The sequence below is a fragment of the Cnephaeus nilssonii genome (assembly GCF_951640355.1).
Source record: "Cnephaeus nilssonii genome assembly, chromosome: 15".
Taxonomy (NCBI): domain Eukaryota; kingdom Metazoa; phylum Chordata; class Mammalia; order Chiroptera; family Vespertilionidae; genus Cnephaeus; species Cnephaeus nilssonii.
Genome location: NC_137086.1, coordinates 63,833,078 through 63,859,364, shown reverse-complemented (window position 1 = coordinate 63,859,364; position 26,287 = coordinate 63,833,078). Strand labels below are relative to the sequence as shown.

General features: G+C 48.0%; 1 protein-coding gene across 4 annotated transcripts in view; it reads right to left on the bottom strand.

Moving 5' to 3' along the window:
- Nucleotides 1-26,287, bottom strand: part of AFF3 (ALF transcription elongation factor 3) — a 514,559-nt gene that overhangs the window by 116,907 nt on the left and 371,365 nt on the right. For all 4 annotated transcript variants that reach the window (XM_079792550.1, XM_079792551.1, XM_079792549.1 and 1 more), the window contains one exon: nt 7,583-7,634. In XM_079792550.1, the coding sequence (XP_079648676.1) occupies nt 7,583-7,634 (52 nt within the window). The remainder of the gene's footprint in view (nt 1-7,582; nt 7,635-26,287) is intronic.

The following is a 26,287-nucleotide window of genomic DNA, read 5'->3' as shown; positions in this document are numbered from 1 at the left end:
GGAGATCAAACAGATTGCTACACGTATCACATGTCCTTCAGGTACCCAGACAAACAAGAAAACTGGTTCTCATAGTTTATCCTAGTCCCAGTTCGAACCTCATCAAGTATGAAAATTATAGGAGCAAACATGAGAACATGCTTCCATTTCCATTATATCTCCAAGCTCTCTGGGTGAACCCGGTCACAATCCCAGCTCTAAGGTCTCAGTCAAAGTTCCGCTCTCCTCGAACAGGAAGGCTGTGCAGACACCTGTCCTCTTGGCTTTCAGGCTTCTGTCTAAGAAAACTTCTGAAAACCTGTAACTGCAGCATGGCTTGGCGTTAAGCTATTTACGAAGTGGCTATAGACATCGCCGGGGAAACTGGAACGCCGCCTTCCTCCTGAACAGGTAAGTCATGTGTGCATACTCTACAGTCAACTTATGATCTTGGGTCTCACGTTTGGTCTTCTCTGCCAGCACCTCTGATCTCTGGATAGACCTAATTTGAAAAATCAGTATTCGAGAAAAGTAATCTTTGATACTGGATAATGGACAGCAGCAAATACTGTCCATTCATCTCCACATTGTGCACTCACTCAATTTAGTGCCTCTGCTGTGCCAGACACAGTCCCTGCCTAGTCGGTAGAGAAAGATAGTTTAAAAAGTAAAAATAACACGTAACTACAATTGTCATGAGGCTTGAAAGGTTAAGGTTATCGTGAGAAGGACTAACATGGTCCAATTTAGGTGACAGGGACGCTCCTTGAGGACTTAAAGCTAAGCTGCACTTCCTAGACGAGCAGGCATTGGTCAGGGAAGGAATGAGGGAGCCGGCCGCTGGGGGCCCTGAGGAGGCCGCGCCTGGCTTGCGGGGGAGCTGGAGGAAGGCCCCCGTGGCCAAAGTGCCCGGAGGAGCTCCATGCGCAGTGAAGGGGAAGAGTGGGGGCGCCACGCTGAGCAGGGCAGTGTTGGCTCTGGATTTTATCCCAAGAGGAATGGTCTGTTAAGATTCAAGACCAAGAAGTGACGTGATCTGAGTTACATTTTTAAAAGATCACTGTGAGAAAGCTGTATTGTAGAGGGGAAGGGATAGACATGTGCTGGATGGGTTTAGACTAGCCAGGATGGAAAGAGGCAAGTAGTATTCAGTTTTGGAGGCTGAGCTTTCAGGATTTCGAGCGAACACTAGCATTTACGTGGAAACAGGAGTCGTCAAGGAGGAGCCCAAGGGTTCCAGGCTCCAACAACGGCGCAGCTGGCAGTGCGTGGTCAGGAAGGGAAACACTCACAGGAAGGACACATTTGGGTGCGGGTGGGTACCGGTGGGCAAGATCAGAAGTCCAGTTTGGCACATATTGAATGGGAAATGCATGTGAGATGTCCAAGTGGGAGAGGCAAGAAGGTCTGCGGTTCAGAAGCGAGCTCTGAGCTGAGGGTATAACTTTCGAAACTGTAAGCATATAAGCATTGAAGATCACGGGAATCAGGAGACCACTCAGTCAGAGAGGGAGGGAGAGGGAGAGAGAGAGAGTTGGGGAAGGAAGTGGAGAAATCAGGAATAAATGCTAAAAGGCTCCAACAGTTAAGGTTGGGTAGAGGAAGAGCAGTCAACACAGAAGCCTGAGAAGAAACAGCCAGAGGGGCTGGAACAAACAGGAGTTTGGTACGAGGCACCTCAAGAAGAGTGTGTGATCAATAGTTCTCAAGGCCGAATGCTGTACATCTTCTGGTAGGAGGACAGGCTGAAAGGACCAAGTACACTTGGTCTGTGGTGGTCACTGTTCACCCAATGAGTGGTTCTGGTGGGGAGGTGGGGCAGAAGGAAATGGGTGGGTTTTGGATAAGAGGAAGGCAGTGTTTTCAGTAATAAAAGGAAGGGAGAGAAGCAGTGAAGATAAGGGTGGTTGTGCGGATCTGGTAATGGGAAGAGGAGACTTTCCTGTCAGCCATGAATTCACTAGGGAAATAAAGGTAAGTAAGATGCAGAATCATTCTGGATGTTCACTCAAGAAGTCAGGACGAGAGAACCAAGTCCCACATTATCCACTTGGCATCAATTCTGTGACAGAGATAATTATAGGATACTGGGAAATTGAACTGTAGAATGCCATCACCAGTGAACTGCTGAAAGTTATGTCTATATAATTTAATACCTAGAACTAGCACTTAAAATGCTCAACAAAGAGATACAATAAAAATAAAAATACTGTCGATAAGTAAAAATAGAGTTCCCAAAATGTTCAAGAAACCTATAGGAAGCCAGGAAGAAGAACACAGAAAAAAAGAAAAAGAACAAACGGAAAATAAAAATAAAGTGGCAGACTTCAGCACTAACGTAATAATAATTACATCAAATGCATATGGTCTAAATACATCAATTAAATGATAGGCACTGGCCAAGGGGATTAAAATATGACAACTATATGCTGTCTATAAGAAACTCATTTCAAATATAACGACATAAGTAGGTTGAAAGTAGAAGAATGGAATTAGTTCCATTACACAGACATTAATCAAAAGAAGGCAGCAGTGGCGGCATTGATGAAGTAGACCTCAGAACAAAGAAAATTACCCAAGAAAGAGGGGACATTCCAACGATAAAAGGGGCAATTAACCAAGAAGACACAGAAACGCACAATGTTATGCACCAAATAACAGAGCTGCAATATATGTGAAGCAAAAGCTGATAGAATGGAAAAGAGAAACAGATAAATCCACAATTACAGTCGGAGATTTCAACACTCCTCCCCAACAACTGACAGAGTGACTAGACAGAAAGTCAGCAAGGATATAGAATAACTCAGCAGCTTCAACAGCAGGATATAACGAGTATTTACAGAACACTCCACCCAACAGCAGCAGATTAGATATTCTTTCAGGAGCCCATGAAACAGATACCAACACAGACCATATCTTGGGCATAAAAAAATACTCCATAAATTCACAAGAACTGAAATGACACAGCACGTGTTCTTTGACCACAATAGAACCAAACTAGAAACCAATACAAGTAAGATGACAGGAAATCTCTAAACACTTACGAAATGAAACAATATGGTTCTAAATAATCCCCACGCCCAAGAGGAATCTCACTGAACTGAATGACAATGAGAATACATCTCAGCATTTGTGGCATCCAGCTCGGGCACAGCTCCTTCACAGCTCCTTCTCTGCTAGGGGCTGTACCTCTGCAGCCAGTAGGCATTGGAAGAAGATGTGAGCAGTCCTGGGCATACAGGAGAGACTTTCTTGCAGACCAAATAGCCATTGCTAATAAGGAGCCATCTGCTAAAACAGTTCTTTAAAGCAGCCCCACAAAGCAGCCACATACCAGCTGGTCAACAATATCCTATATAATAATTCTATATAATAAAAGGGTAATATGCAAATTGACCCTAAGGACAGAACAACCAGGAATGATTGGTCATTATGATGCACACTGACCACTAGGGGGCAGACATTCAATGCAGGGGCTGCCCCCTGGTGGTCAGTGTGCTCCCACAGGGGGAGCTCTGCTCAGCTACAAGCTGGGCTGACAGCTGTGAGCACAGCGGCGGTGGCAGGAGCCTCCAGCATGTCCTCAACAGTGCTAAAGATGTCTGACTGTGGCTTAGGCCCCAGGCTTAGGCTGCAATCGGACATCCCCTGAGGGCTCCCGGGCTGCCAGAGGAATGTCTGACTGTCAGCTTAGGCCCGATCCCCCGGGGAGCGCACTGACCACCAGGGGCAGCTCCTGCATTGAGCATCTGCCCCCTGGTGGTCAGTGCACATCATAGTGACCAGTCGGTGGTGGCAGGTGGATATCCCCCGAGGGGTCCCGGACTGCGAGAGGGCACAGGCCGGGCTGAGGACCCCCTCCCCCGAGTGCACGAATTTTTGTGCACCGTGCCTCTAGTATCTTTATACTAACTTAGACAAAAGAGTCTTCTTGCCAAATAGTGATATCAATATTTGGGTTATAGAAAGGTACGCCTGTGCATTGTGTACAGTAAAACTGCTGTGCCATTGCCTTTGCACACGCACAAGGCAAGCTGGCCTTGACCATCTATTGTACTCTGATTAGGGTTCCCACAGCAGTGATAAGAGTGAATATACAGCACTAAATGCTTATATTAGGAAAGAGGACAAGTCTCAAATCAATAATCTCAGCTTCCTCAGGAGACTAGAAAAAAAAAGAGCAAAAATGAACCCAAAGCAAGCAGTAGAAAAATAATAAAGATAAGAAATCGATGAGATTGAAAACAGAAAAACTGATAGAGAGCATCAATGAAACAAAAGTTTGAAAAGATCAATAAAACTGATAAACATCCAACAAGACTGACAAAGACAAAAATAAAGGTCAGTATCAAGAATAAAACGCGTATCACAACAGCTCAGACATCAACAGGACAATAAAGGAATACAATTCTACATACATGACAACTTAATGGCACAATGAAGTGATTATTTGGAGAGCACATAAGCACCCCAGTGGTCGGCAAACTGCAGCTTGCGAGCTGCAGTTTGCCGCTCTGTTGACTAATGAGTTTGCCGACCACTCAGCTACCCAATGTGAAAAAATCCAATAACCCTTTAACTAGAAAGAAAATAGAATTAGCAAGTTTTTATAATCTCCAGGCCCACAAAGTGTCACTGAAGAATTCTGACAAACTTTTAAAGAGTAATTAACATTAATTTTATACAATCTCTTCAAAAATGGGGAAGAGCTGGGGACACGACTCAATTCATTTTACAAGCCAGTGTTGGCCTTCTGCCAAGACTAGATAAAGATGATACCAAGAAAGAAGCCCTCAGAACAATATCCTTCATGAACATAACAGACACATGTGAGGATGTGGAGCAACTGGAATTCTCTCCCATTGCTGGTGGGCGTGTCAGCTGTGCAACCGCTTTGGAAAATGGTTTGGGACAACCTACTTGAGTTGAACGTGCACACACTCTATGGCCCAACTGCTCTCTAAGAGACCTGGACATGGATAGTTTAGATGTAATGTGTGGTTTATGAATAGTCATCAAGGTGTATTTGTAGGTTACATGTGCTTTCCTCCATGTGTGCTTTACTCAATTATAAGTTAACTAGAAAACAATAAAAAGCCTATCGGATCTGGTGACATGAAGATAGCAGGGAAGCACAGTTCTGAGGGAGTGGCGGGCTTTGGGGACCTCAAGTTAATCCCAATTTTACAAATAGTGTGACTGGAGCAAAGAGCAGTTCAGGCAATGGGCCAAGGTTGCAGAATTACTGAGTCGAAGGGCAAGGATTTGAACCCAGGGAGCAGGGATGCTGAGCCCACTATACTGACCCACTGTGCTCACCCACTACACTGCCTGTCTACTTGTCCTTGAGGGCACCAAGGCAGTGAGGACAAAGGCAACACTAGACAGGAGCACTCAGACGCACTAGGGCCTGAGCCCCTCCCGGAAGGGCCAGCAGGCACTGCAGCTTGATGCTCCTGCAGGTGTCTCTTTATCACAGGGGCTGTCCAAACTGGTGACCAATTTTCACAGGACAACCAGGCATCATGGAAGAAAAGACGAAGCATTTTCGTTTACTGTTTACCAAGGCCGGGAAATGTACAATATACTAGTATTTTTGAAAAATTTGAGTTAAAGGACAAACTCTGAGTAAGCCTGAAAGTCAGTTGTGTTCATTTTGTTATCATCTCCCAATGCCAGAGCAACGCAGTATGTGCACGTGTGCCCAGGCTCCATCCACTCTTCCCGGCACAACCGTATTTTGGTCGTGGAGAGAAAAACACACACCATAGCATTAGAGTTTTTTAGAAGCATGGAAATTACGATTTTGTAATTAGGCCAGGGTATAATTATAGGCTAGAGCCAGATAATATAATTAGTGTTAGAGCAATCCCTGAAGCTACCACACACAACCACAGTGTGAAGCCTTAATTAAAAAGAGGAGATTACTGTATAAAAGTCATTCATTCTGTCAGCTGCTTTCATTGCAAAGGTGGGAAGGTGCCCACACATAGGGACTAAATGCAAGAATAAAGGATCTGACACTATCATCACAATACAATAATATCAATGTCTACAGATGGGAAAGAAGTCACTAATAAAGCAAGATGAGTCAACTCAAAGTTCTTGCTGCCTTAGAGAACATCTTTGATAACCAGTTTTTTAAAATTGAGTTTGCAGTGGAAATATTTCCTGGAAACAATTCAGGAAATTCTTTCCGAATTAAACAAGGCTTGCTGAATGAAATAGCCTGTAAATCCCTTTTCCAATGTGAAGTTTACATAATCTACACGTTGATAGGACTGAATCCACAACACACCTATGTGAACTTCTCCCTGGGAAAACACACAGAGATGAAATCATTTGCTTATCGTCACCCAGACGAGGACCCAGAAGGGAACTGCTCTCTAGGTCTAGTGCAGTGGCTGTGTTATGGCAAGCTGACCGCCCTGGTGTCTCCACCTGTAACCAAGGAGTCAGTCTCCAAGAAGCCTGAGTGGTACTCCGGGTTCAGTTAACCTCCCTCCACTTGGGGTTCCCTCTGCTTGCCAATCCAGTTTCAAGATGCACCGAGTTCTATCTCACGCCAAGTTGCTTCTTTGGTGCCTCACCAATTCCCACAAGGTGAGCAGACTCCGCTCGCTGCTCTCCTAGCCACACTCTGCTCAGACGCTCTTCCTGGAAGTTCCCTTTCACTGTTCTCTCACCTCTGCACACTCTCTGTGCATCATTCCCATCTGCAGGTCTAGCCAGTGCCTGCACTGCATCCACGGTACCGTTATGTAAAATTCCCTCTTCCAAGAGCGACCGAATGGCACATGTGGTTTATAGTGCACGTAAAAATGACGTAGAAAAACCTCTCTGTCTGAGTCGTTTTTGGACATACCACATTTATCCAAACTGACAAAATGCAGCACAGGTAACAAGAAAAAGGAAACAGGGTAGGGAAATCTGTCTTTAGTGTTTTCAAACATGCTTTAAAACGCAGGCACTGCCTGGAGTACAGACGTGAAAGTGATGAATGTTGAGTGGGTATTTTTTCACTTTAACTGACTGATCAGAAGAGTATTTACAAAGCCCCAACTAATGTCTGGAGCTGATAAATCAACACCAAAGGAGAACATTTCAAGCACATTTATCATTTAAGACAAACGGGCTATCCTGAGCATGAAGCTTTCTTATTCATCATTGTAGCTCACCTCTGCGCTTGCATCTTCTCAATGTTAATAACATCTGTATAAGACTCCTCAATATTTAATGCTACAGCTTGCCTGTTGCATGCTGATGAGGTTAGGATCACGCCTGATCGCCAGCAGGCCAGTCAGCTTTCCAGAAAGAGAGGCTTTCACTCTGAAGCCTGACCCCCGCTAGCTTCCTTATAAATAGCTGCTGTTGGTTTCAGTGGCATAAAAAAGCACAAAATTACTGTTTTAAGGGAAATTAAGGTCAAGATATTTTAACAGACGTTCCTAACGGCACCAAACATTGTCATTAGCAAAGGACGCCCAGCATCATTGAGCCCCACGTTTCAGCATTTTGTATGACTCAGCTAATGTCCAGGACGGACTGCCAGGTCGGCGTCATGGCGCCACGCCAAACAGCACAATGCCCAGGGGGAGCTTACCTGTTCACCCTCCTCTTCATCACTACTTAGCTTGAGGTCATCTTCAAGCATTCTGGAAGAGGGAACAAAGAGGTACAGATGCTTAGCAAATTCAAGTAATTCATCAACAAAATATCTGAACTCAAGCAACGTTTCAGTAATAAGTCTGTTTGATGTACTGGTTTGGAAAAGTGTTCACTTTAAGCCCTTCTCCTGTGATGCACCTAAAGTAACACACCGCCACGTGATGAAAACTGCCCCTCACAGCAGGCACAGCCGGAGGTGGCTGCCTCCACATGAGGCCGGACAGCAGCCAGCGAGCGCGTTTCCTGGGAAGGTTTTCCGCGTGGCAGCGGCTGTGCTCCGTGTCCCCCTCCACGCACGGGAACAGGCCCAGCGGGCCAGGGGAACGCCGCGGAGGCTAGCAAACAACACGCTAGGGCTGAGCCACGCCGCTCGGGCTCCCACCGCAGAGACCTGGACACACCTGCCGCAGACCCCGCCGGAAAGGAGAACCGGAGGGGACCTTCCGGAAAGTCTCCGAAGGCAGCTCCCCTGCGCCCGCAGGTCTGTCTGACAGCACACTCCTGGGTCCATAAAGGTTAAGGGTAAAACAAAAAACAAAAAACCCTTCCAGTCCTGTGATTTCTGATGATGATAAAATGATATTCTTATCAGCACCGCTGAATGTTTCTTTACAGAATATTAGTTTTCAGAATAAGTCATTTCAAAAGAAATCTCACTTAGGCGTGCGCTCTACGGCAGAAATGCATGCAGGCTGGGGCACCGGGGGGGGGGGGGGGTCCGAAGGCCCCTGACCCCCTGTGCTCCACAGGCTTCACTCTCCTCCTCAGTCACCTTCCAAAGACGTACGTCCCTTAGAGTGTGCCTCGATCCCTTTAAAAGCCAATTATAGGCCCATTGTCAGTATATTCCTCTGGATATTTTAAGAAGTCACTTCGGTGACTTTTGGGGTGAACCTGGGAGAAAGACCTGCCAGGATGGGCCATGGGCAGAGTCCCGCCCCAAGGCTTCATGCTTAGGGCGGGTCATGGAACTCCCCTGCTCCGCCCTGATTATAAAATGAGGTGATTCCCTGCAATCTCTCAGGTCCAATCTGCTGTAGATTCCGTAAGTCTAGGAAATAAATTTGCCCCTCTTTTGAAAAGCAGGAAAAGCCGTATATTGTCCTTGAGATCACAACTGAGGAATTGCTAAGCAACTGTGGCGTACCACTGAAGCCACAGCCGCTGGGACGCCACGTCCACGTCCTCACAGGCTGCGGCTATTCTGCCTGCCCGTAGTGAGAAGTCTCATTCGCTCATTATTTAAGCCTCAAGCAAACAAACAAAACAGCAGCCAAGACTGTAGAGCAAGGACTGTGCCCCCAACTGCTCTTTATGTCCGTCTGGCATGTCCTTCAGTTCCCTGGATCTCAGGAAATCATCCCCCCAGCTTCAGAGCGGAGACGTGGGGGAGGTTTATTAGAGCACTGTTTGGGAAGAAGCTCGGGAGGGGATGGTGTTCTCTTTGTCCTGGAGTCCCTGATGCCTGGCACAGGGACGACAGAGCACAGTGCCAGCGTGCTGGCTGGGCTAGGACACCTTCCCCAACGCTGTTTTCCTACCAAAAGGCACACAGGCCTTTCGGATGAAAAATACCAGAGAAGCAGGCCCGTTTCTTGCCTCCAGCCCTTCCTCCCTCTTTTGGGGTAAACTGCCAACTGCAATTTGGTGTAATCTCGCAGACTGCCCTTGGAGCCCTGGGTGTTCTAAGTGTGGGTGGTCCTGTCAGTGGGCAGGGAAAGGGCGGGAGAACACACACCATCGGCGCTAACAACCCCCCTGTTGTTACATGGAAGTCCTGTCAGGGGTGACTGAGAAGTTTCATCTTTATCCAGGCAATCGTGTGCACAGATTTGAAGGCCACTGTCAACCGGAGCAGGAAACCCCAAAACCCTTCAAAGCAAGGGATCTTAGCTGGGCTGCACACCAGCCGGGTGGCTCGGCCACCGCATGAAGCTGGCGCTGCTGACAGTAACCACAGCCGTGAAAACAGTGCGTCAGGGTCTCTTCTAAGGTACAGAGGACAGCTCAGCTTTGTCTGTTTTACGCATGTGCTAAATGGGTAGACATGCCTCTCGCACCCCTGGTCCCAGCAGGGGGTACCTCTGGCCTCAGGTTGGGTCTGCAGTGAGACTCACCTGCCTGTCATCGCTCAGAGGAAAAGCAGGAGACCCAGCTCGCTGTGAGCAGTGATCATCCTACCACCGAAGCTCTCGCTCGTATAAACAGAACATATCCTGGCTCGTATCTAAAAACTGAGGATCCAAAGTAAGAACCCTCTGCATTCCAGAGAGACTTCAAGAGAAGTTAGAATCCAATTAAACTTCAGAATATCTTGAATCTGAGGAAAGGGCAACGGAAACACGGAGTGAAACAGACACAACCCAGGGCCATTCTGGCTGCTGTTCTCAACCCAGGAGACCCAGCCCCAGCCCCTGCCTGCTATCATCTGTCCATTTTCAAAAGGAAACAGACTGGGCTAGGTGTAATAAACTAGAACCACAACAAATGAAGAAAGTTTCAAACCAAGAGTAAAAGAAAGTGCAAACGACTAGTAAGAGTCGGTTAGGCCATGGGGTGGGGGTGGGGACCTCTAATGACGTTTTCGAAAAAAGGCAATTCTGATGCTTGGAAGGCTGAGGACAGCTCAGGATGGATCACTGGCACATAGTGCAGGGGTGTGCGGGGATTCCCACTGGCACCCTGCCACACCCCTCCACCCCTCTTCGGAGCACCGGCCAATTGCTGCCAACCACCCCGAGCCCCACCCCTCGCATCCTCAGAGCCCTGCCCCCACGTCCTCAGAGCCCTCTTGGTGACTGAGCTCCTGATAAAACGCAGCAGCTCTCAAGTTTGAATGGCTTCTGGCCGGGCCTGCTGAGCACTGTGTAGACCCCCTCAGTCAATCCCCACAGCAACTCCTCTGAGGTGGGCATGCTGGGTGGCAGGCCCGGAGGTCAGAGCGACTGCCCAGGCTGAGTCCAGCTCTGACACTCAACCAGCCAGTGACTGGACACCTGCCTCCAGGCTTTTCCAGGGAAGTCAGTACCGGATCCCTGGGAAGTGCTCAGCACAGAACCCGGCGCCGGAGGAGCGTCTATAGATGCTCACTTGTATGAACATTCCTTTGACCGCTGAGGGCCATTAAAGCTGCGGAGCACTTAAGAAACTTGATGGGGAAACAATTTAGAAGGCAAAGATGTTTCTGCAACGAAGCCTTCAAACGAAACCATTTGCTCTATCTACTGCAGGCCATTGTGAAAAGAAAAGCTGTTCTCTGGAGGCTATGGAGGGGTTGTAACGCTGCCATGGTCGATTGATCTGAGGTGACTCTACGTCTACGTCTACAGAAGACAGACAGCATGTCCGTCAGTCCGAGTGCACAAGGAGACATGCCCTGGGAGCCCGTGGTCAGCCTCAGGGCCAGGAGTCCCTAGCAGGACCCACAGCCTGATGACAACAGGGACACTGAAATAAAGACAATAAGGTCAAACTTTGCAAGTGAAGGCCAGACAGCAGAGGTGCAGCCAGCAGGGCGGAGACCCCCGGATTTGGCCCTGAGCACCCGAGGGGCTGCCCTACTGCTGTCCGGAGCACAAGTCAGAGCCCGTTGTGGCCGCCCTGCGAGTCTGCACCCGGAACACCTGGTGCGAAGGATCAGCATGTTTTGAGCCGTGGGCTGAATGGTCTTGCTTTCTTGTACGGACCGCGAGGAAGACAGGGTGCGACGGGGGCCTGCTCTGCCAGGCGCCCCGCGGGGGGCCTCTCTCTGGAAGGGGAGACAAATGGAAACTCGGTCTCACCACCGGTGGCAGCACTGGCGTCCAAACTCCCAACCACTGACTAATTCACACGTGTGTTCACCGCGTGGGACCGCTCTCCATGGAAGCACCCCACTCCCAGGGCTGGTTCCCCTCACACACTGCACTCAAGCCAGCACTGCCTTCGCAGCCACTTCTCAGAGCTTATAACCGTGACGCGCAGATGCACGTGATTCTAACAGAGCCAACTGCTTCATCGGAAGAGATCGTCCCTCAGCAGCTCAGAAAGGAGGATTCAAGGCAACCCAGCAACTTCTTATTTGATTAACTTGCACGTGTGCATTATTCTTAATGGAGCCACAGGCAAATTAAGAATTTGTAGCTGGTGCTTATGTTTTCAGGCCCGCATTCTCAGGAAGCAGAAGTAGCCGCCTGCCCGTAACAGATGGCCAACTGCGTCTCAGGCTCATCTGTATCTCCCAGGTACTGCGCACGGCACTTCACCTGCACGTGTAACGGCGGTCATTTCACAGAGCAGTGGTTTTTAATTAACAGGATTTCCCTGGAATTACTTGTCATTTAGGGCTCTTAACAGATGAAGCCTTTAGTCCTTTAAAGTTCATTTCATTTAGGTATATCTTAATGGCTTTTTAAAAATCTGAGTTTAATTGGGCTGTTTGATTTTCAGATTTGTTTCTATAGCTGGTGCTACTACTGTCTCCCCCTATTTGAGATTCAAAACCAAAGACAAATGTTTATGACTCCCCATTAAACATATTCATATATGCAAATATCTACTCTAGCAATTAGCAATGCATGATAGCCTATTCGTTATGCAAGTACACCCCTCTGAAGGCATTACCCGAGCCATCATCTCTACCGCTCGGAACACGGGAGGGAAAGTTGTAAAACTCACTTTATTCTGAAGTCAGGTCAGTGCTGCCATCACCCTGCCTTATTTTCATCACTGGTGGCCACCTCCTCTCTGCATTTGTTTAGAAGAATTTAGCTCGTGCCACTCCAGTTAACTGGGAACCAGGAAGTCTAGGGTAGGCTCACACTGTGATGCAGTGGGTCTGAGGCACATGAACTAACTGAGTCTGGAAGCAAATGGAGAATCAGAACAAGACAAAGGGCTGGTCTCGGTGACCTAAGAGTTCCCCACTCTGGTGTTTTCCCATCGGGGTGTCAGTGCTACATCTTTTGAAGCCACAGCGATTCCAAGGGCGACAGACGGCGTTTGCTCACACACACTGCCTTCCTGGACTTCTCTTTCCAGGGTCCGCTCTGGTTGTCAATGACATCACAAAAGGCCTGGTTCTGCCAGGTCGATCCTGGGGCAAAGGTGCACCGTATCTCTTCTGCTTATGACCTTATTTTTTCTTCAGGACAGTAAGTCCCAATGGTTCCTTTCACTGATGTATAAGCGACGGAGTCCACCTGCCACCTTCTACACAGGCCTGCCTACCTGGGGACAGAATCTCATTTCCTACCATTTAAGAACCTTGGGAAAAGCAACCTCACTTAGGAAACCTGACAAACCCTGGCGAGATACGGGATGAACGTGTGCCTTCAAAATCTCAAGTGAGCCCTAGCCGACTTGGCTCAGTGGATAGAGCGTCGGCCTGCAGACTGAAGGGTCGTGGGTTTGATTCCGGTCAACGGCACATGCCTGGGTTGCGGGCTCGATCTCTCATCATTGATGTTTCTATCTCTCTCTCCCTCTCCCTTCCTCTCTGAAATCAATAAAAATATATTAAAAAAACAACAACTCAAGTGAGCAATGGCTTTCCCAGTATACTAGACCCACATCAGAGGATAAAGGGAAATCAGAGGAAAACGAAGCTCAACACTAATAAAAGGACTCCGTCAGTGGTACTGAGTGTGGGGAGGGGATGAGTCCTGAAATGGCAGCCGTAGCCTACGTTGGAGTCTGAGTTCTGTCCCTAGGGAGCTCTGTGAAGTTGGGAAGACCATTTCATCTCTCTAGACATCATTTCCACCTCTCTGAAACGAAGCTTGGATAACATGACCTCTGCAGCCTGAATTCCATGGTCTGTGCGTTAGCGATGGGTGGGGAGCCCGGGAAGCCTGCTGGAGGATGAGGAGGGAGCTGGCAGGGGGAGCACACCGCTGCAGTGCCCACAGGAGGGGGCGCTCTGAGTCACAGCCCAGGAAGCAGGGGCGGCCTCGCCAAAGCTGCTCCTGGGCAAGGCTGACCGCGGCAGGGAGGTCTGTCCACCCGTTGCCCTGGGTTGCCGGCCCCCCCTTCTCTTGGATGTAGTGCAGACACCTCTCCCGGAAGTTGTCTGAAATATCCCAGGTGGTTTGGCTTTTAGTTGTGTTATTGTAAACCTCGGCTGGTTGTTCCTCTCACTTGGAATTGCCGCTGTAGCCGGTGCCAGGTCGCCCCGAGGGAACTCTCGCTCTAGGGGCATGGAACGCTCGGCCCACACCCCTTGAGCATCCCACCACTCCTTCCACCCAGAAAGATGTAGCATCCACACACAGTTCCGGTGATTGTAAAAATAGGAAAACGCTCCGTCTTTTCCATGTAGGGCAATGCGGACCACGGTATAAAGTAGCATTCTCCGAACATATTAGCCCTGAAAATTGCTTCCTCCTGAAAGAATTCAGGGAAACGGGGCTGTGCGTACTCGATGATTTCTATCCAAAAACAACCGAGGCTTTAGCAAGAGTACTTTGATAGGGAACACTTTCTCCTCAAAGATGGTTTTATAATTCCTGTCCTTGTTCCTTACAAGGATTTCTAGAAAATTATGTTCTGAACTCGCTGTTCTCGGTATTAGAGGATGAGATTGGGAAGGCATCACGAAGTCAAGTGCAGTGTGTGCAAAACGGGGCCCTTTTCTGAGCGGACACCAGGGAGAGGTCGCAGGACTCTGTCAAGGGCACAGATCCAACAGCGGGCGTTTCTTCACCTCACCCCCTCTGCAGCGGACTCTGTCCCTAAGCGGAGGGAACTGAGATATTTATGGGTTTGGCTCAAGTGTGTGATGTCGGATATTCATTGCTTGTCAGTTAATCAGTAAGCTGGTTGTCTATTCTGTTTGCTAACTATTGACTTGCATATTTAATTGATAACTTTTTAAAAATCCTCATCTGAGGACATGTTTTTATTGTTTTTTTTTAGAGAGAGAGGAAGTGGGGGGCAGAGGGTGGGGGGGGAGAGAGAGAGAGAGAGAGAAACACTGATGTGAGAGAGACCCGAGCAGGGATTGAACCTGCAACCTAGGTATGCACCCTGAACTGGAATCGAACCCACAACTTTTTGGGTGTATGAGGTGACGCTTCAACTGAGACATGGGCCAGGACTTAATTGATAACACTGAGAGTGAGAAAACATTGACTCAAGAAGGGCCACTTGTCCAGTAGGCTCAGATTTGTCGTTTGGTTCACAATACATGTTTTTGATTTTTTGGGCTATTGTTATTGACAAGTTAATTGCTAAGACAGTCCCTAATTAAGATCCTTATTTGAACAGATAAGCTGTTAGGACTGGAAAAGAGAACCAAGCATAACCTCCTAATTAGCAAATGCATGCGCTGTAAGCTACATGGACCTCACATGTTGCCTGAGTACCACACGACACAGTGGTCTCAAAACTTGGACTGCGCATTGCAATCACCCGGGATCTTTCAAAGGTGTAGCTGCCTGGCTTCCAGCCCACCCCTACTCAGATGTCAGAGGTTTGGGTTTGGGAACCACTGCATAACACAGAACTAGAGAGACAGTCTTAACAGGTCAAGGCCTTGAATAGCTCTGGACCTTGGATAAATGCTGAGTTTTAGTTTGTCCATCAACAAAACAGGATGACAGTCAAGTCTCAAACAAGACAATAAAGGTGAAAGCAGATGCAAACTGTCGAGCCTCATAGGGGGTTCCTCAGTGACAGGGCTAGTGTTTCCTGGGGTGCTCAACACTGACTCATGCCTTCACCCCAGAGATTCTGATTTTACGGGTCTCGGACTGGAACAGGCATCAGTCTTTCTGACATGCTTCCCAGATGAATCTACCATTCAGCCAGGGTTGGGAACCAGTAGTACTGCCAACTGGACGATCACCTTCTCCTTAAAGCCATCTCCAATCCATAGGACAGAATTCTCTCTTCTCTAACTGCACAGACATAGTCCCTCCCTCCCTCCCCTCCCGGCCCCACCATTTGAATGAGATTGCTTCCAGGGGAGGGGTGAGTTTCCCCAGTGCCAAAGATAAGGCACAAACCCATCCTTACTGGTAAGTTAAGGAATTCTATCAGGGACACTCGATTGCCAAATCAAATGGGCACCTTTGTTTCTTCGTCTTGTTTGAGCGCTCTGATTTATGTGACGTCATGCACGTGACATGAGTATGTGACACTCCTTTCTTGGAATGCTCCCTGCACAGCTCCTCTAACTCTCCAGGTTCTCTTTACCTGTGACCTCCCTTTCCTTCAAGCATTTGCGCCTTCCAGCCACTCGCACTAGTCAATGTCACCCCAGGCTCTGGCCCTCAGTTCCTTTCTCTTCTGCACCGTCTCTCAAGGATGATCTATGACCTTGTCCTCCCAGTGCCATCTCCACAGGGTCAACCACACCCTGGGGATCTCTGCACCATGGCTGCCCAGAGCTGGAGCCCACACAGTTGATCTCCCTGGGCATCTTCAGCATCTAGTAAAGTGCCGAGCACAGAATAACACACAATAAGTGTTCAGCAAATAAATTAATCTCTACTTGGATGTGCCTCCACCTTGATTTGTCCAAAACCAGAACCCATTACCTCCCTAAAATCCAACATTTACTGCTGAATTCTATATCCCGGTCTGTGGCACTGCCACTCAGCTGGTCAACTGCACATGGCTTCTGACTTCCTCTCAGTCCTCCTTACAGACAATGGAACGCTTAGATGTGTCTGCCCCACTTCTTGAGTTCTCTTTAGGGAACCCCCTGCCCCCATCCCTTATCATACCACTTTAGTCCATGCCTCCAGTTCTCAGTATAACAGCGCATCCCTCCCTGCAATCCTTCCTCTGTCCTGTTTCCCATCTTGCTGCTGTCCACCTACAACCTAAATCCAGTCTCTGCTGCTTCCTAAGGCGCCCAGGCTCCCCATGGCCGGGCCTCAGCTCACTGCTCCCCTGGCCTGGCCCTTGAACTCCATCCTGGAACAGTACAAACTACACATAGTTCCTCTTCTCTGCATCGTGGCCTGGCCTCCCCTCCTGCCTGAGTGCCTTCTTTGTGCTCACCTATGACTCACCCTTCAAATGCCACTCAAAGGGCACACCTCCTTGGTGCTCAGTGACCTTCATTGATTTCCCTCTCGGTACCCTTCCATGAGTGCACTTGCCACCCTGCATTATAACTGCCTGTCTTCAAGTCTGTTTTATCTGCTCATGGGAAGCGTCTGGTCTCATTCTTCCCTGTGTCCCCAGAGCCTGGGCGACATAGGTCTTTATTTAATTGACAAAACATAAGCACACACTCCTGCAAAACAGGAGCCAAGACCTATAATTTCACAGAGAAAACTTGATCCATGACTCCAAACGGAATGGAATAGACTTAAAATATACCTTTAATGAACTGAGAAATAATGAGCTCAAATAAGTTATTTAAAAACTTATTTAAAAATAACTTTATAATAACACACTTGAAAGTTCATTGTCTAACTTCAAAAACAAAAAGCAGTCAGGCACACTTGTCCAGTCTAGAGTCAGACCAACCCGGGAAGGGCGCAGACAGACCCGGAGGCCCCGGGCCATCAGGGCGGAGTGGCTGCTGAAATGTGAGCGGCACACTGACCGGCACACGCAGCTTCCCGAGTTCCTACAGGAGACTGGTTTTGTAGGTACTTTTTATCCAGATCTTTCCAGTAAAAATTTGGCTTCTGAAAATACATTTTGGTTAATGGTATCTTAATATAATGTTTTTTAAAAGAAAATTTAACTTGTGTTTTGAAGAGTTTCAACACAGGCATAGTGGAGTTTTTTCATTTTACATATTTTTTCAGTTTTCTTGGTGGAGAAGGCGGGAGTAGAGAGGACCAGGAGGAGTGATGGGGAAGGACGAAGACGCCTGCGTGCTGTGCTCCGTGTCAGGAAAGCTGGGTGTGTCCATCTGAGTGTCCCGGGTGTGGGCACGGGCAATGGTGACGATGGTATGTGAGCAATGTGTGTTTAAGGGACTCCTGCTCGCTTTGCTGTGATGTTGTTTGGAGCCTAGAAAACCAACCCCTTCGGGGAGCCGAGGCCCAGCGGAGGCCTAGCCGTGTCAGAGTCTCCCTCCCTGCCCTTTTTCTTCTCCATCTAATGAATCTGAACCGGAATTCCCTCACCTCCCATCCTGCCATGCGCTCCTGCTCCAGAAAGATCTCAGGCTCTCAGCTTACCAGGCCAGTCCAGGCCAGGCCGTGCCCAGCCGGCGCATCTGCCCAGCAGAGTCAGGGGTGAAGGGGGAAACTTAGAATCTCATTTGTCACCGGCAGCTCCGCATAAGGTCCTTCCATATACCTGTGTCCAAATTATCTTCATGAAAAATACGGACCAAAAACTCGGCCAAAAATGTAGCACCCGGTGCTGCCGATGCTCTTGTGCCCTTGGCTCCACTAGGACTTCTTATCTATTATCATCCTTGTTAAAGGAAAAATGTACAGCTTTTTAGAAATCAAGGTGATTTCAGCCAAAGAAAATGAGAGTTGGTGGGGATTACAGAAATAGCATTGCCTCCTGGACCCTGGAACGTGCCCCTCTGGTTCAGGGCTGGTTGCTGGGTAACAGAAGACACTATTGCATGCCCCATCATGACCCCTTTCCCTGTGATAACAAGTACTTCTACCTTTCCCTTATCACTGGAAAATAAACTCACTTTTTTTTTTTTAAGAATGAGCATCACAGCCAGTGAGTCTGGTACCTAATTATACTCTAACTTGGCAAATAAGAACAGCACCTGTTTCATTTCCCACTGCACCATTATTTCCAATGCTAAAGTATCTTATCTGAAGCCCAGCCTTTTCACTGTGTAAACACTTATTCCTCACTCCTCAAGGCTTTTCAGAACCCTCTAGCCAAGAAACTGGGAATGGCTGCTTCAGGCTTTCAAAGCGTTTGGACTCAGGGTCACATTCAGACGGAAGGAAGACCCATTTGGCTGTCCCCGCCCCAATGATTGTGCAGCGGGTGTCAGGATGGGCGCAGCTAACACGAGCAGGTGGGCGCACTGGTAGCCCAGGGGAGCTGGGTGCTCAGAGAGTGCGTGAGGGATGGCCCGACTTTACTGCCCAGCCTTCTTCACTTGCTTGGTGACCTATGGTAACAGTCGCTGTCCATTTCCTTCTCTATAAAGGAAACGGTTGGAGCTGTGGTATTTGAAAAACAATACGCGGACAAAGGCTTTCATACTCCCAGGAAGAAAACGTTATCAACGCTGTCATTGGCGCTGTGTGCCCTTGGAACCTGTTCACTGAAGCCTCGCCTCTCCCTTTCATGCAGCCCCAAAGGGCAGCTCCTTTCACCGATGCAGCCCCTGGGCATTTTGCTGCAGATGCTCCTGACTGACTTGCTGCCGCCTCTGCTCCATCGGCCGTTCCACAGGGCGGCCGGCCTTTCCCGCTCAGGTTTGGAGGCGCAGTTAGGTCTTCAGTCTCACTCTTAAGATCTATCCTGGAGGTGTCTGAATGCTTTGGCCACTTTGGCAACTAGTAAGAAAGTTATATTTCTGGGCCAGGAGCGGGCACGCATCCATCCCTCCTCAATGACCTTAAATGTCCAACGTGTCTACTTACAATGAAGCTCAAGGTACAGGGAGATGCAGGAAGGCGCTGACACCGGCACCGGAAAAGGGCTGGATTAGCAGCTACTCTGAGACTTCGGTCACTTCCCGCTCCATGGCCCGAGTGAAGTAGCCCTGCTAGGCCTCCACTTCCGAGTGGAAACGGAATAGCACACAACCCCTCAACTTGAAAGGATTATTGGGGAATTGGATAGATAATGCAGACCAAAGTATTCTGCAAATTTTAGAGCACAGAATAACCGTGAGGACTAGGAGGGTGTTGGCTCAGAGCCTGGCATCCAGGAGGATTGTGCTAGATGGGAACTGAATGGAAGGGCCACCGAATCACCACCGATTCCTGGCAACTTGACATGCAGTCCAGAGGCGAGGGGGAGGGGAAGAGCTGGCAGACTACATCTGGGCTCAGCAGGCTCCAAGCAGCTTCCCTAATTGACAATGAACTTCATCATCTGGTCATGCTTCTAAAGAATCCGTTCCAATGACAAAACACTGGGAGACCTTTTATTCGAGCAGGCTGCATCCTTTGGGTGTGCCCTGGGCGCTGAAAGGCAGGCAACAACCCCCGTTAACTATCTGGAGAAGACAGATGTGCAGGTGAGGAAGCAGGAAGCTACACGCCCCTTTCCTTCCTTCTCTTCCCCCACCCCATCCTGCCACCTGTCCAGCCCTACCTGCCCCGCCTGCCCCTCAGCACACCTGGGACTGGACCCCACGCTGCTCTGCTGTCTTGCTTCTCTCATTCTGTCTGCACTGGTAGCCAGTTTCATTCACTTTTGCCCTCAGTCCTTCTATTGTTTACGCTGGTTCCTGGTACTTCATCTCCCCTCTCTGAGGCCAGAGACCAGCTTTCAAGTGTCTTTTGAGTGTCATCAGTCCCTGTCAGAGGGCTGGGTGCTTGGCAAGTGATAAACACCTACTGATACGGAGCCTGGACACCTGTTAAGGAGCTGGAACCTGGTCCCGGAGGCTGTGGGTCCTTCAAAGGACCTAAAGGAGGACGGGCCCTGATTAGACCCGCCCTTCAGAAAGATGATCTTTAAGGCAGCCTCGATGGAAGACTGAGGGAGGGAGGCCAGATTTTAAGAGGGAAAAATTCCTTCAGGTCCACAGTCCTTATGTGAAACCGCCCAGTCTGGGTGTGTTTGTTTCAGGATTCAGAAGTTCTTTTGTAATTTAGAAAGGCCAACGGATGCCTACCCCGCACATTCCACAACGCCCTGGGCAGGCCTGGGTGTCTACTGAGCAGTCGCAGGAAGTGTGGTCAAAGCTACACCCGGCTTTGAGTCAAGCCTTCCAAACAGGTTTTTAAAGACTGCAGGCGTTTGGAGCTTTTACCATTTCTGAACTGAGGGAGAGAGATTGTGGGTCAATATGTTAAAGGAAAGCCCTCCAAGGAGGGTCTTGTTAACTAAAGACTCTTGTGTTCTGCTGAGCATCCTGAGGGAAGTCAGTGGAGAGGTCAGACGGAGGAGCTGCTCAGCCCAGCAGAAGGAGAGGTTTGGGAGTGCGAGGCCACCCTGGAGGGAGGCAGAGGCTGAGGCGCTGAGCTGGGTGGCGGTGGAGAGGGGCTGGCAGCTGGCCAGAGGCTGGTGCTGGCTGTGTTGAGGCCACCAGAGGAAGCAGGGAGAGGCTGCGGGCTTTTAGGAACAGGGATGCCTAAAATCACTTTGAAAGAGTTTGCATTGCTTTCCATAGTCCCCCCCTGCCCACCCCACATGCTGGTCAGTTATCTAGAACAGCGTTGCCTAATAGAAATATAATGTGAGCCCACTATGTAATTTAAAAATGTCTAGTAGCTATGTTAAACAAGTTTAAAAATGGCAAAATCCACTTTAATAATACATTTACTTAACCCAATCCACCCCGAACACTGTCATTTCAACATGGGACCAGTAACAATGACTAGTGACACTTCTCTTTCCTGCATGAAGTGCTTGAAACCCGGGGTTTTTTACACGCCCAGCCCACCTCGGGCCACCTGTGCCTGTGGCGCAGCCCACCCTCAGCTCTTCACTGGGCGGGTCTCCACGGCGGGTCCCTCAGTACTTTCACTCGTGTGAAGTTTGGCTCCTTTAATTCATTTAGTTTTCCAACCAGAGGACTGGTTTCTAGGTACTTATGTCTATGAGCAAAAGCATTCTTTTTAGTCAGATCTCTTGAGATAGGCTAGAAGTGTGCCCTTAAGCCACAACAGATCAATCTGGGAAATGGATTTTCTTATGAAAACTTTGACTTTCCCTGCATGCCCACAGCTACACAGGATGGAGGCGGGCTGCTTCTGCCTCACGTTTCCCCACTGTAAGTGAACATGTTTAGTTCCAGCAATACAATAAGCAGAAGGTCTCTCAAATGAACAGCACAGCACAGCACAGCAATGCATCTCCTGCTACTGGTAAGAAATGGGATTTCAATTGTAATGTGTAATTCTGAGAATTCGTGGGCATTTATAAGCACCTGATGCCATAAAATAAGGGAACTGATAAGAAACGGAAATAAAGCATCTCTAAAAAGAAAGATCCACCAGTCGTTTTCCCTAGCCAAAGAACTCTCCAGAACATGTGGCAAGCTTACATGTGTGAGGAGGCCCTCATACCACTCCAACAGGGCACGTGCTAAACCTTCTCAGCCTGACTGCCTCACACAACAGTAAGCTGTCCAAACCCATTCAAACAAAATCGATTATTTTTTTGGCGAGGGGTGCAGACAAAATAAATTGCCCGAGAAATCAATTTGACATAAAATCTTGGCTGCTTGGAAGAATGGTAAAATGTTCCCTCAACATAGCTTCATTCTCTCCCATCTCACACCGACATCCCCACATGTCCCAGCATTAAGACAGGTGGTTTATAACACAGGAAGCTAAAACCATGGCATCTTAGCTGCATAGTATGCAATTTCAAGCCAGATAATCCTAAGCTTCTGTTATTTAAATTCTGCATTGCATTTAATGCAAAAGGTCTAATCCGAGCTGTGCATTAGCAACTACACAGATATGTCAGCACCCACTCAGTCTGCCACACAAAACATAGAATCAAGTTATACTTATTATTATACTCGGTTGCTCTTTCCTCTTTCTACTCTAGACATGTGGTTTCTGGAATCCCAGATCTTGACCAAGGAGAGTTCCACCCGCCTCAGCGCAGCGTGTGATTCCTAGGCACTGGTGGAATTCTTGAGGGCTATGAAGGAGGAGCTGGCCAGCCCTGCTGCTCCCTTCGCTCTCATCCTCTGCCATCTATTTCTCCCGAGAGGGCGAAGCCCTTGCAACACATTCAAGCTGTGAAGACATCAGGACTCTTAACCCAACTTTTCTTCCCACCCCAAGGAAAAAGAGGTCAGCTGGCTCTCCATAAGAAGAGAAGTAGGAGAAAGCTGGTGAGGGGTGTTTCATATGAGTTCGGATGAGGTTTCTGCAGATTGGAGAATTCTCAGTGCCATGAGGTGTCCTGCTGCCCCCTCAGCTGGTGGCACTGAGGTGGAATGAGATGCCTTCTGCCCATCCCTGCTTTAAGTGTGAGGAGTGGTGTATGCATGTGTCTGTTTCAGGCTGCGGATATCATACCTTGAAAAAGACTTTCCAACCCAAAGACTAACTGTGAAGAGCCCCAAGTTTTTTCAGAGAAAGAAAAAAAAAAGGCAAGTCTCAGCTCCATAGAACAAAAGTAGTAAGGGAGAGCGTAGTGAGACGATGAGTTAGGTTTCTGTGCATACTCCCAGTGCAAAGGCTAATCTTATTTTAAATGAGCATGACGTCCTGCTCTTGCAGAAAGGTCCCTGCGATCAGGACAACAGAAAAGTAAGTCCTACTGAAGACCCCGGTCCTGAAAACTCCTTTCGGGGTCTGCCAGCTCTGCCAAGGGTTCAGAGCTGAGAATCAGTAGGTCCAAGGATCTGAATTCTCCTCCTGGTTCGGATGTTAACTACATAGCCACAAACTTCTTTGTGGTTTCTTTATAATGGGAATAATAAAACCAACTCTGTCTTCTTCACAGGTTGCTGAAGAAAACATGATCTAATAGAATAGAAAGTGCTTTGAAAACATTGCTTTATGAACATAAATAAGGCAGTAAACAAACCCCTAACCTGGTGAATCTACGTGCTTCCCAGATACCTACTGCCTGTATCACAATGTCTCGTCTGTGATGCTCTATGATATCTGCATCTGTTCTTTCTTCTCTAAAACGTCTCTGTATATCCCTGTCTGTTCAAAAGAGAATTCCAAGTGTGCATCATCCCCCGGATTGGGCAATGCATAGTGCTGTTATTCCTGGACCTCACCCCAAGTTCCAAGAACCAGACCATCTCTAAATGTCTTTCCAACTTAAAATCCCTCATGTAAGCTATGCAACGGTCTCTAGCCAGGCATCTCTTGTCTTTGCCTTTGGACTTCTGTGTCAGCAGCTTAGTTGTGTTTTTTAAAGCTCATGCCCTGCCCCCAGGCCCTGTGTGTTTTCCAACACCACTAATGAAGGAGTGCTGGAGCCAAACTGGGCATCTTTCAAGAGCCCACTTGTGACTCATGTCTTGAACTACCCAGCATCAGGGCTGGGTGGCTGTCCATAATATTTGCAGCATTTGGAAATTCTACCTCAATCTCAACTCTAAGGGTGTTGATCCTGGCTGACTACATTCATGCAACAGAATCCAAACACTCTGACTCACTTTCGGGGCCTGGCATTCTTGGGCTTTAGATATTGAGACAGTGGAAAACTTTTATATCAGTATCGGTGCTGCCAATAATTTTTATCCATTTAAGGACTTGACCTTTTACTAGTACACATTTACCAAGCAATTTCCAAGGCTCCTCATTGACCAGAGCTAGCTCTCTGCAAGGAGAGACCGCTCCGCACCGCTCCACATTAGTAGGCACCAAGTGAGAAGTTTAGGCATCAGTATTTTGTAATCTTCATCACAGACACTGTACACATTTTGTTACATTCACACCTAAGTATTTAATTTTCTTTGAAGCAATTAAAATGGTATTTTTAAAAATTTTGGGGTCTACTTGTCAATACATAGAAATGCAATTGATTTTTGTGTGTTGATCTTGTATCCTGTAACACTACAGTCCTCATTTATTCTATTTTGTAGGTTCTCTGGGATTTTCTATATAGACAAGCATGCTGTCTCCCAATCGAGACAGTTTTAGTTCTTCTTTCCTAATATGGACACCTTCCATCTCCTCTTCCTGCCATATTGCAGCGGCTAGAACTCCCAGCGCTACATTGAGTAAGAGTGGTGATAGTGAACACCCTTACCTTGCTCTCCACCTTAGAGGGAAAGCATCCCCTCTTCCACTATTAAGTATGATGTCAGCTGTTAGCTGTCAGTACTCTGTAGAACCTCTTTATGAGGCTGAGGAAGCTCCCCTCTCTTTCTAATGCACTGAGAGCTTCTGTAAGGAATTGGTGTTGAAATTTGTCAAATGTTTTCACTGCATCAGTTGATATGCTCATATGTCTTTTCTTCTTTAGCCTGTTTATGTAGATTACATTGGTTGACTTTTAAATATTGAACTAGCCTTGCATACCTGGAATAAATCCCACTTGCTCATGGTATATTGTTCTTTTTATATACAGGTAGGGCAAATGTAGGTTTACAGTTGTTCGTATGGAAAATAATACAATAATTAATATATAATAATATAACAATAAACTCTGTATTTGTGTACTCACAACTATAAACCTACATTTTCCCCTCCCTGTATGGTTAGATTCAACTTGCTAAAATTTAATTGAAAAAAAAATTTATTTTGTAAATACTTATGTTTTTAAAAATATTTTTACTGCATTTATTGGGGTGACATTGGTTAATAAAATTATATAGGTCTCAGGTATAACAATTCTGTAATACACTATCTGGAAAAAAAAATTTTAATGTCTAAAGTAATAGGAGCTATCGGCCTGCAATTAACTTCCTTCCTTCCTTTCTTCTTTCTTGTCTTTGTATGTCTTAGGTATCAAGGTAATACTGTCCTCATATGATTTGGGAAGTGTCATGTCTGCCAAACCCCTCCCCTACTTTTTCTGGAAGAGATTATATAAAATTAATGTTAATTAAAAAAATATATATATGATGGCCCTGGCCAGGTAGCTCAGTTGTTGGAGCATCATCATATACAACAAAAGGTTGTGGGTGAGATTCCTGGTCAGGGCACATACCTAGGTTCCTGGTTAGATCTCTGGTTTGGGAACATACAGGAGGCAACTGATTGATGTTTCTCTCTCACATTGATGCTTCTCTCTCTCTTAAAATCAATAAACACACACACATATCCTTGAGTGAGGATTAAAAAATTTGTTCATTAAAAATAAAAGTATATACTATATAATAAAGAGGTAATATGCAAATTGACCACCACACCTACACACAAGATGGCCGTCCCCATGTGGTCAAAGGTGGCCGCCCCCATGTGGACACAAGATGGTCGCCCCAAGATGGCCAGCAGGGGAGGGCAGTTGTGGGCAATCAGGCCAGCAGGGGAGGGCAGTTAGGGGTGACTAGGCCAGCAGAGGAAGGCAGTTGGGGGTGACCAGGCCTGCAGGGGAGGGCAGTTGGGAGGGACCAGACCTGGGGAGGACAGTTGGGGGGGACCCAGGCCTGCAGGAGAGATGAGTTGGGGGTGACCAGGCCAGCAGGGGAGAGCAGTTAGGGATTACTGGGCCTGCTGGGGAGGGCAGTTAGGGGTAACTGGGTCTGCAGGGGAGGGCAGTTGGCAGCGACCAGGCCTGCAGGGGAGGACAATTGGGAGCGACCAGGCCTGCAGGGAAGGGCAGTTGGGGGCAACCAGGCTGGCAAGGGAGGGAAGTTAGGGGCGACCGAGCCAGCAGGGGAGGGCAGTTTGGGGCGATCAGGAGTACAGGGGAGGACAGTTAGGGGCAACCAGGCCAGCAGGGGAGGGCAGTTAGGGGTGACCAAGTGGGCAGGGGAGGGCAGTTAGGGGCAATCAGGCCAGCAGGGGAGCAGTTAGGCATCGATCAGGTTGGCAGGGGAATGGTTAGGGGGTGATCAGGCTGGCAGGCAGAAGCAGTTAGGGGCAATCAGGCAGGCAGGCAGGCGAGTGGTGGGAGCCAGCAGTCCTGGATTGTGAGAGGGATGTCCCAGATTGGAGAG